Genomic DNA, 11,357 nt, shown 5'->3' with positions numbered 1-11,357 from the left:
CAGTAAACCAAATAAAAAAGCCAACAACAATCTAGGAAAGAACTTGAGAAAGGGTGAAGAAGAAATGGAAGACAAAAAACCATTAAAGAAGTAATAACAGAATTGGCCTATGAAATAAAATGGGAGACAGAAAACCAATTTCAAGAGCACAAAGAGGAAATATCAAAGGAATTAAAAAAAGCAGTGCAGACCAAATATATATATATATATATATATATATATATATATATATATTTATATATATATATAATGATATATATATATCATTAAAGGATGAAATTAACATTTTGAAAACTGGTATAGGAAACATAAATGGTTCAATTTCCACAGTGACACCACAATGGGAGTCATAGGTAACAGAATAAGTGACATGAAAAAAATTGAGTATCAGGAGTTGAGGATAAAAATGAAGAGCTGATACAGAAAGTCATATGTATGGGGAAAAAATAGAAATTAAAAAATGGAAATCCAATAGTTGACCGACAAAGCCAAGAAATCAAATCTATGAATAATAGGAATTTATAAGGGGGAAAATTCTAAAATAGAGGGATGGGACATTTACTCAATAAAATTATTACAGAAAACCTCCAAAATTTTAAGAGAAAAAAATCTTACCCATTTAACAAAATCAAATACAACACTGAGTACATAGAATCTTAGGAGAACACTTCTAGATATATAAAAGTAAAAACTTCAGACTTTAGTAGCAGAGAGTCGATTTTAAAGCTGCAAAATCAAAGAAGAAACTGTACTTAAATGGAAAGAAAATCAGAATAAGTGCAGACCTCTCCACACAAACCCTCAATGCAAGGAGAGCCTGGAAAGGTACTACTCAAGATCTGAAGATCAACAACTGCTAACCCAAACTGGTATACTCAGTAACATTATCATTTACATTTGACCTTGAACCTAAAACCTTTTATGGAAAACCAAAATTAAAGGAATTCTTGAAACTAAGCCATTGCTACAAAAATTAGTAAAACTAGGAATGCAGTCTGAAGAAAATAATCAAGATCATAACCATTCTAACTGGGGTGAGGTGGTATCTCAATGTTGTTTGGATTTGCATTTTTTTTATGGCTAGAGAGGTTGAGCATTTCTTCATGTGTCTATTTGCCTTCCTTCTTTCCTCTCAGATAAGTTTCTCTTTAAGTCTTTAGCCCATTTGTTAATCGGGCAGTTGTTTCTTTGAGGATTTGTTGTTGGGGGATTTAATTTTTTGAGTTCAAGGTATATTTTAGATATGAGACCCTTGTCTGTTGCATAGTTAGTGAAGATCTTCTCCCAATCCATGGGTTTTCCATTGATCTTGTTAGCTATGTCCTTTGCATGCAGAAGCTCTGCAATTTCATGCAAACTCATTTGTCCAACCTTTCTTTGATTTTTGTGTTTCTGGGTCTCTTTTAAGAAAATTTTGGCCTGTGCCAAAGAGACCTAGGATTTCTCCTATTCCATCCTGTAATGTTTTCAGAGTGTCAGACACTAGGAGATAAATTAGTAATCACAGGAAAAATAAAGCAGGAAAATAAAGGAAAGCAAGAAAATGGTGGGAAATGTAACACATCTTTCTACAACAACCCTAAACATTAACGAAATCAATTCCCCAATCAAAAGAAAAAAAACTACAGATTGGATCAGAAAAAAGATCCATCCATTTGTTGTTTTCATGAGACCTATCTCATACCCAAAGATTAAATACACCTCTGAGTGAAGAGATGAAAAAAGATCTTCCATACAAATGCACTCTTCAAGTAGGCAGGCAAAGTCCAATATTGATATCTGATAAAATGAATTTCTCATCAAAATCAGTACAAAGCGACAAGGAAAGTCACTGCATATTAATAAAGGAAATGATCCATAAAGAGGAAATCACAGTGGTCAATATTTATTCACCAAACTATGGAGCACCAACATATGTTAAACAAATACTCTCAGACAGAACAAGTTAGACCCAAACTCAATAGTAGTAAGAGATTTTAATCTCCTACACTCACCAAAGGACAGGTCAAGTTACTGCAGAATTTACTCAAATACATGGAGGCTGAACAGCACACCACTAAATAATACCTGGGTAACAGAACAAAGTAAAGAAGAAATTAAGATATTCTTACAATTTAATGAAAATTATAATACATAACAACCGAACCTCTGAGATAAAACAAAAGCAATGCTGGGTACAAGTCATAGCCCTAATTGCATACATAAAGAAAACAGAAGCAGTTCAAGTAAATATTCTTATGGTGCAATTAAAACTGCTAGAAAAGCAAGAAAAAATCTAAAGCCACTAGACTGAGAGAGATAACAAAGATTAGGGCAGAAATGAGTGAGCTAAAAATTTAAAAAGGCATATGTAAAATTAATGAAATAAAAAACTATTATTTTTTTCAAAAAATTTAATAAGATTGACAGACCACTTGCAAAAGCAGTGAAGAAAAGAAGAGAGGAGACTCAAATCAATAAGACCAGGGATGCCACAGGAAAAATTACAACAAACATCCATGATATCCAAATGATCATAAAGAATTATTTCCAAAAGCTAAATTCACTAAAGAAAGAAAACCTAGTTGAAACTGAATTTCTAGAGACATACAAATCACCCATTATGAACTGAGAAGACATAAATCAACTAAATAATCCAAAACTTATAACAAGAGAGGGAACTAATCAGAGGTCTTCTAACAAGGAAAAGGCCAGGCCCAGGTTGATTCATCACAGAATTCTATAAGACTGATTTTTGTTTTTTTGATCAGTGGTGGGGCTTGAACTCTGGGCCTTGGTTCTGTCCCAGCTCTTCAGCACAAGGTGAGCACTCCACCACTTGAGCTACAGCACCAGTTTTTGGTTTTCTGATGGTTAATTGGAGATAGGATTCTCATGGACTTGCCTGCCCAGGCTGGCTTTGAAATGCAATCCTCAGATCTCAGCCTCCTGAGTAGCTAGAATTACAGGTGCAAGCCACCAGCATTCCGTTATATAAGAATTTAAAAGAGGAACTTACCAATGCTCCTCCAGTTTTTCTGTAAAAAGCAGAAGGATCAATCCCAAACCCATTCTTTTTTTTTATTGTGAGAATACTGTACAGAGGAGTTACAATTACATGGGCAAGATAATGAGTACATTTCTTCTCAAACATTGTTGCCTCCTCATTGTTTACCCTTCCCATCCCTTCCCATACTCCCTACACTGCCCCCCACCTGATCCTCCCCCCCACCAAAGTTGTAAAGTTTGTTTTTTGACATCTCATTGTTGCAATGGGTCCACCTGTATCCCTAGTTAAGCGAATTGTTTTTGCCCAAACCCATTCTATGAAACCAATATCACACTCATTCCATTCATCACATCTGGTAAGGATCCAAAAAAAAAAGAACTTCAGACTGATCTCTCTTATGACCCCAGATGCAAAGCTCCTCAATGAAATATTAACCCACAGGATCCAGAAACAAATTTAAAAAATCATACTTTATGACCAAGGAGGCTTCAGTCCACAGATGCAAGATACACAAATAAGTAAATATAATCAACCACATCAAAAAATCCAAGGTTAAGAACCATAAGAACATCTCAATAGATGTAGAAGAGGCCTTCAACAAAATACAACATCCATTCATGTTAAAAGTTCTGGAGAAACTAGGAATAAATTGAATATTCTTTTTTATTTTTTTATTCACTCTAATATTTGTTGTTTCGTATTTTATTTCCAATAGTCAATTTTTTTGTGATAAAGTGATTACATAAATTTCACAAATTTCATAGTCTTGTAGGATAGTGATACTTAAAGTCACAAACACATCCTAACCTTCATGTTGCAAATTGTCTTTATCGTGGTCTATAAAGTTTGTGAATTCTATGAGTTTAAAAATACAGATATTTCTTCCACATCAGGTGCTTTGTACATTTCTTTCCTTTTGCTTAGTGTCAGCTCATTTCCCGATCTTTCCTGCTCATTCACTCCCTCCCATCCCTTCCTTTGAGTTGCTTAGATCATTTTTATCAGTGTCCAGTTCAGCTGATAGGCCCCACTGTTTTATATTTTTCCATTTCCTTCTGTTTCTATATCCTCATCCTAGTTTCCCTCCAATGTGCATAGACATACCATATATGTGGTCAGCAGAATGGGGTTTTTTGGTAATGATACAATCAGATGAGTGGAGGTCCTGTGTTTATCCAGTCTTGTTTACTTTGTCATATCTCCTTACATTTTGGATTTAACATGCACATATCAGAGATACCATGTGCCCTTTTTCTTTTTGCTTGTGGCTTACGTCACTCAACATGATTTTTTCTAGTTCACTCGATTTCCCTGTGAAAGCCATTATTTTGTCCTTTCTGATGGCTGCATCATATTTCATTGTATATAGGCACCACAATTTTTGGATCCATTCACCTTTAATGGGGCCTCTGGGTTGTTTCCATATCTTGGCTATTGTGAACAGTGCTGCAGTGAACATGGAGGTGCATGTGTCCTTGTGTCCTGGTTCCTGTTGCTCAGATAGATGCCTAGGAGTTGTATGACTGGGTCATAAGGGAGGTCTATATTTAGCTTTATGAGAACCCTCCAGACTGCTTTCCAAAGTGGCTGAATAGTCTACATTCCCAGCAGCAGTGTAATAGCTTTGCTCTTTCTCCACATCCCCTCCAGTATTTATTGTTGGCTGAATTTAGGATGTGGGCCATTCTGACTGGGGTAAGGTGGTATCTCAGGGAAGTTTTGATTTGCATTTCCTGTTCAACCAGAGATAGTGAACATTTCCTCATGTGTTTCTTTGCCTTTTTAAAAATCTCTTCTTCTAAGAAGTCTCTCTTTAGTTCTATTGCCTATGTAGTAATTGGTTTGTTAGGCTTGAGAGGGATTAGTTTCTTGAGTTCCCTGTATATACTGGATATCAGGCCCTTGTCTGATATAGTGCTGGTAATTTTTTTCTCAATTAGTTGGCTGTCTTTCTAGTTTGGTTGCTATTTCTGTATCTGAGCAGAAACTTTTTCTTTTAAAGTAGTCCCATTTTCCAAGTCTCTCTTCAATTTGTTGTGACCCTGGGACTCTGTTCAGGAAATTCTTGCCTGTGCCTGTAAGAAAATGAATATTCTTTAAAGCAATAAAAGCCATATGCAACAGACCAATAGTCAATATCATACTAAATGGGGAAAAACTAAAATAATTTCTCTTAAATCAGGAACAAGGCAAGGATGCCTACTCTCTCCACTCCTCTTTAATATAGTTATAGAACCCTTAACCAGAGCAATAAGGCAAAAAAAAACATTAAAAGGATATGCATAGGGAAGGAAGAAATTAAGCTATCCCTATTTGCAGATATGATATTGTTATATCTTAATGATCCCCAAAACCCTACACCCAAACTCCTAGAGCTTATAAACCACTTTGGCAAAGAAACATGATATGAAATTAACCAACAAAAATCAGTTGTGCTTTTATACACCAACAATGTACAATCAAAAAGGGAAATCAAGGAAACAATCCCATATACAATAATCTCAAAAATTAAAGTATCTACGAATTAACTTGACCAAAGATATAAAGGAACTATTGAAAACTATAAAAATTGAAAACTATAAAAATTGAAAACTATAAAAATCTAAAGAAAGAAATCAAAGAACACAACAGGAAATGGGAAGACCTTCCATGTTCATGGATAGGTGGAAACAATATTGTGAAAAATGTCCATACTGCCAAAAATGATACACAAAGTCAACATAATCCCCATCAAAATCCTAATGATGTTCTATCCTAAAATGAGAAATCAATCCAAAAATTTATATGGAAGAATGAAAGACCTAGAATAGCCAAAGCAATTCTAGGCAAAAGCAATGCAGTAGGTATCACCAATACCCGACTTCAAGCACTACTGTAGAACTATAAAAACAAATCTGCTTGGTATTGCCACAAAATCAACAGAAACAGATTAGAAGACCCATAAATAAAACTGCAGAAGCGTCCTAAATAGAGTCCCAGGGACACAATGATTGGAAAGACTAAGCCGGGTGCCAGTGGCTCACCCCTGTAACCCTAGTTATTCAGGAGGCTGAGATCTGAGGATCGCTGTTCAAAGCCAGCCCAGGGAGGAAAGTCTGTGAGACTCTCATTTCCAATAAACCACTAGAAAACCAGAAGTGGTGCTGTGGCTCAAGCAGTAGAGCACTCGCCTTGAGCTGAAGAGCGCAGGGACAGTGCCCAAGCCCAGAGTTCAAGCCCCATGACGGACCTAAATAAATAAATAAATAAATGATTGGAGAGACTCAACAAATGGGACTATATTAAAATAAAAACTTTTTTTTACAGTTAAAGATATAGCTACTAAAGTAGAAAGAGAGCCAATCAATTGATAAAAGCTATTTACTAACAATACATAAGACAAAAACCTACTATCAACATATATAGGGAGTTCAAAAAACTAATCCCTTCACAATCTAATAAATCAATCACCAGTTGAGCAAGAGAGCTAAAGAGAGACTTCTCAGAATAAGAGATAGAAAAAAAGGCAAAGAAACACATCAAGGAAAGTTCATCATCACTGGCTGTGAAGGAAATGCCAATCAAAACAACCCGGTTAGATACCCAGTTAGCCTGGCCAATATTCTGAATTTAGAAAACAACAAATACTGGTGGGAATGTGGAAAAAAAGGAATCCTACTGCACTGCTGGTGGGAATGTAAACTAATATATCCACTCAGGAAAGCAGTCTAGCATTTCCTCCAAAAACCAAACATTCACCATGACCCAGTAATAGCACTGTCAGGTATTTACCCTGAGCAATGTGAACCAGGATATGACAAGGACACTTGCAGTTCATTGCTGAACTATTCACAGTAGCCAAGATATGGAAACAACCCAGATGCCCCACAATAAATGAATGCATCAAAAAATGTGGTACCTCTATACAATGGAATTTTACACAGCCATTAGAAAGGATAAAATAATAGCATTCACAGATCAATGGATGGAACTAGAACAAACCATGTGGAGCAAGGTAAGCCAAGATCAGAGAGACAAACAGCATATGTTCTCCCTGAGATGGGGATGTTAGATTTAACATGCAATGAGATATGACAAGGTATACAGGATTTTAGATACCCATACACAGTGAGACCCAAAGACTAGTGAAAGTAGTCTTGGGAGAAAAGAACCAAATTGTAATACCCTAGCTCCTCTTTATATGTATATAATATACATTCTGAAAAACTCCAAAGATAAGGAAACAAATCTCTTTTAAATTTATATGATCATTTTTAGTTGACTCTGTATTCTTTACCTCACATATGGTATATACACATGCACATCTGTGGGATGGTTGGGAGAGGGCACAGAATCAGTGGAAAGTGAGTAAAAATGTACAGCAGAGGGGCCATCAGATGCACTGGACATTGATGAAAGAACCAAGCAGTTCGTTGGTGGAGAAGGGAGTGAGGGAATGAGAGAATGATGGAACAGATGATACTAAGAAAAGAGGAAAGCGATGCACTTATCATCTGATGTATGTATGTATGCACAGCACCTCTAAAACAAGAATAAAAAATGAACAGTATCAACCTCAGTGACTCCCTGATTGGACTAGAAGTGTCAGCAAATATGATGATAACAATAAAGCTACTTCTGAATGGAGTGAATACAGGGAGACACTGGACCTGGGCAGATAGCTGTGTTTCTTGGTGCCACTTCCTGGAGGACATTTGAAAGCCTAGGGGAAACTCTGGTGGCCACAATTGTGTGAGAGAAGCCAGGAAAGGTCTATGTAAAACTGTGCACCTATCCACCCAAAGCAGGCTCCCTTTCCCCCCAACCAAACTGGACAGAGTTAGGTGGGGCCAGGGCAGAAGGAGCAGCACTCATCATGACTCCTTCTGCCCGGATCACAAGATTCTGGCTAAGCTCCCTATTAGTTCATGTTTCTTTCTGACCAATGGGATATAACAATTGGGGCCACACCCACATTCCATGCAGCCTAGTCAACCAGGATTACCTCTGTTGTCTTACACCACCACTAGCAGTTGAGGAAGGGAGAAGTGGCTGAGTGGTTGGTGAGAGAATCCAGGTGATTTGGAGATTTGGAGATACAGTAGGAAATAGACATAGTTGTTAGTGACTGTGAGAATAGAAGTGATTTCAGAGAGCCTGGGAATGTGGCCTCCCCCATATTCCTTGTCCCAGCGCTAGGAGGTCTGAACAAATGACAAAAAAAAAAATAGCTTCAGGAAAGAAACTACTGCAAAAATACCAGCAGAATTGCCTTGATGGAACTGCAAAATTCAAGAAAAAGAAGAAAACTAAAAAGTGAGGTAACCCCAAGACAAACACCACTGGGGATTGTAATTCAACTGAGAGTACAGCCAAGGATCACACTCACCCTGAGCCTGCCCTGCCTCTGGACAGTTAGAGCCACCAGCCTCAAGAGTGTCTCAGGTCCCAATAACACTGAGGATCTGGAGAGGTGTTACCTATACCTGGTACTTGCCCTGGACGCCAGCAAAATAAGAAATAAACATCTCTGCAGCGAAGTCGAACAACTGAAGCAGGAAAAGAAACACCTGCAGGATCAAAAAGAGAACGAGAATGAGAAGATAGCCCATGTTCAAGAAGCACTGAAAACAAAGATATTGGTTTCAACGGAATGTGATTTACAATCTGCTCTGACCCACACACAACAGGTAACCAATGAAAGAGAACTGGAACATGAAAGTCTTACCAGCCGCCTGCAGGCTTCACAGCAACACGTTGCAGAGCTACAGATGAAACTGTCCTCAATCACCACCATGCAGAATGAGACTGAAAAGAAGAACCTACAGCTCATGAAAGATCTAAATAATGTGAAGCTTCAGCTCCAGGAAAAGACCAAAAGCTATGATGACCTGCAGGAAGTGAACATTCAGTTACAGGAGAAGCTGGAAGTGCTCCAGACACAGAAGGTCAACGTGAAGAACAGAATTAGCAAGTTTCAGCAAGCACTCGTGGAGCAGGCAGCGCTGAAAAGACAACTAGGCAATCTGTAAAGGCTGGCGATCACATTAAACTTGGAGAGAGACAACTTTGTGGAGGATCTGAGGAAGGAGAAGTCCACGTGGAAGGAGAAGGAACTGAGAGAGGAGAAAAAGCAAGGGGTGGGGCAGGTGTTAGGTTTAGAGACCAACCTAATGGAACTGGGAAAGAAGCTAGCAGAGCTGCAGCCCCCTGCAGGACCATCTCAGGCTGAGCAGCAGCTGCAGGCCCAGGTCTTCCAGATGCAGAATAATTTAAAGAACCTGGAGCAACAACTTCACATCCAGGTACAGGAAAACCAGAGCCTGGAGCAGCAGAAGCAGCTGTGGAGACTCGAAAAGAAGGCTGAGGATGGGGATCAGTATGCCAAGAATTGGCACCAGATCCTTGAGAGCCTTAAGTGTGCACAAGTGCACAACACAGAACTAAAAGATCAGCTGGCCCAGATGCAGGATGCTTTCCACAGGGTGAGTGGTGAGAAGGAGGAGCTCACCAGCATCCTGAACTCAGAGCATCAGGTGAAGAAACATCTGCATGAGAAGCTAGAGCAGCAAGAGGAGAAGTTACAAGAATGGAAAGGGATGGCTGAGATGAAAAGCCAAGTGGTTCAGAATCTTCAGGAGCTACATGACCAGTGACTGGCCCACTTTCAGGAGCTCACAGCCACCTGTGAGCAGCCCATAGCTTCCAATTAGCAGCTGGCCTCAGAGGAGGAGACCCTGCAGCAGCACCTGCTAACGCAGACCCAGATGCTGGAGCAGCTGAAGCAAGGGCAAACACAGACCAAGTTCAAGGACCAGATGGTGCCTCAAAAGTTACAGAATACTCTGAGGTGCCTGGAAGCAACAAGACTACAGAAGGAGCAACTGCAGGCCCAGCTGAGCTTCCTGCCTGTCCCTAACGAAGGTGAAGGAGTGAGCAATGAAGAAGAAAAGGGTGAGGAGTCAACTCTACCTGACATGACTTTCCAAGAGGATGTAGACAACCCACAAACCCGGAGGGATTTTACCTTAAAGTACCATCAGTTGCTGAATCAAAAAAGGTAAAATTCAACGAGCAGCTGCAGGATCAGCAGGCTTGCTGCAGGTTCCTGGCCAACCTGACAGCCCCGTGCCAGACAAAGCTGGAGAAACAGCCTTTCTTCCCCAAGAGCTGGAAACATGGCATGTCTGGGGACAAGAAGCAGGACAGGCAGGTGCCCAAGAAGCAGCTGAAAATCTGCTTCATCCACAACCTGCCTGGATGCAGCCAGCTGTCAGAACACCTTAGTGCCATTGAAGAGTCCATAGTTTTCTGTAAAGAACAGTTGGAAGTCCTGGAGGAGCTGTTTCAGGAGAAAGATGAGTATGTCAAGCAGATGTCCCAGGAGAAGATGGAAAAGAAGGCAAAGCTGCAGAAGCTGCTGTGGCTTCTTAAAAATGAAGTCACAGAGTGTCAGGGAAAGATGCCAGAAGACACAGAAACCCCTGCTGCTGCCACCATTTCAGGCCCCATGGAGACTGAATTTAGGGGGGAGCAGAAAGGTTTAGAAGTGCAACTTAAGGACAATGTAGAACCTGCCCAAGAAGAGGTCAGGGTGCCTTGCCTCCTAGAGGACTCCACCATAGAACATATCGTGCTGTGTGCCCGATGTCCAGCACCTCCAAGAGCTTGCATGCTTGGCCAATGAACACTCTGTCTCTTTCTTCTCCAGACTGATGCAAATGATAAGTTTGAGATGACTCTCTAAAGATTTGACAATCACCACCTGGAGAAGTAGGAAGCTGGATGGCATTCTTTCAGGCATTGATATAGTGGGTGATGAGAAGGGTTAACTGCAGGCCAGATAGAGCAGAGGCGGCTGCAAGGTGGCACAAATTCTAGAGACATCTAATAGTCCATTCGTTGCCAGAGAAGGAACCCATGTGACAGTTATTACAAAGAATAAATTCTTTACAAACAAAGAGGGTGATTATGTAATTTCTATTTGCTTATTTTATTAGTGATATTATTTTATAAGTGAGTTTCATATTAGTATTCTGTTTTTTTCTGACATTTTCATGCTCATTTGTGGAGTTCTCATAATTTGGATTTAAGGAAAAATGTATTTGCTCAGATGATCTTCAAACTTAACTTTTCCACAAACTGAAAATCCATTGGCATGTTCTAAGGATCCAGGATCAGGATCAGAAAGATCCAGGATCCAGGATCACAGGACAGGGCCAGAAAACATGACTGAATCCTAGTGACACCATTACTGCGTGGGTGACTTGAATAAAAGAATCTCTCTTCCTGATTTCCTTGTCTTTAAAAAGAAGTTTCAATCCAGGCACTTGGTGAATCATGCATGTAATCTGAGCTACTCAGGATGCTGAAATCTGAGGATCATGGT

At 39.5% G+C, this 11,357-nt stretch overlaps 1 protein-coding gene across 1 annotated transcript; it reads left to right on the top strand.

Annotated features, from left to right (window-relative positions):
• The first annotated feature begins 8,244 nt into the window (after positions 1 to 8,244).
• On the top strand, positions 8,245 to 10,655 carry LOC138835487 (golgin subfamily A member 2-like). The gene is made up of 4 exons (XM_070033988.1): positions 8,245 to 8,922; positions 9,028 to 9,591; positions 9,685 to 9,963; positions 10,029 to 10,655. Exons 1-4 carry the CDS (start codon positions 8,245 to 8,247, stop codon positions 10,653 to 10,655), a joined length of 2,148 nt encoding a protein of 715 aa, XP_069890089.1.
• The last annotated feature ends 702 nt before the right edge of the window (positions 10,656 to 11,357 follow it).

This window comes from Dipodomys merriami, unplaced genomic scaffold, assembly GCF_024711535.1.
Source record: "Dipodomys merriami isolate MVZ:Mamm:240054 unplaced genomic scaffold, mDipMer1.0.p SCAF_24, whole genome shotgun sequence".
NCBI classification, from domain to species: Eukaryota; Metazoa; Chordata; class Mammalia; order Rodentia; family Heteromyidae; genus Dipodomys; species Dipodomys merriami.
Note: the sequence above shows the minus strand (reverse complement) of the source record. Positions and strands in the feature narration are given on the sequence as shown.

What these genes read in the sequence shown, in the direction of transcription:
- LOC138835487 (XM_070033988.1), top strand. Translation starts at nt 8,245, where the DNA reads ATGGAACTGCAAAATTCAAGAAAAAGAAGAAAACTAAAAAGTGAGGTA. An exon ending in TCCAGACACAGAAGGTCAAC is followed by an intron (nt 8,923 to 9,027) that starts GTGAAGAACAGA and finishes TTAAACTTGGAG; the next exon opens with AGAGACAACTTTGTGGAGGA. An exon ending in ACATGACTTTCCAAGAGGAT is followed by an intron (nt 9,964 to 10,028) that starts GTAGACAACCCA and finishes GAATCAAAAAAG; the next exon opens with GTAAAATTCAACGAGCAGCT.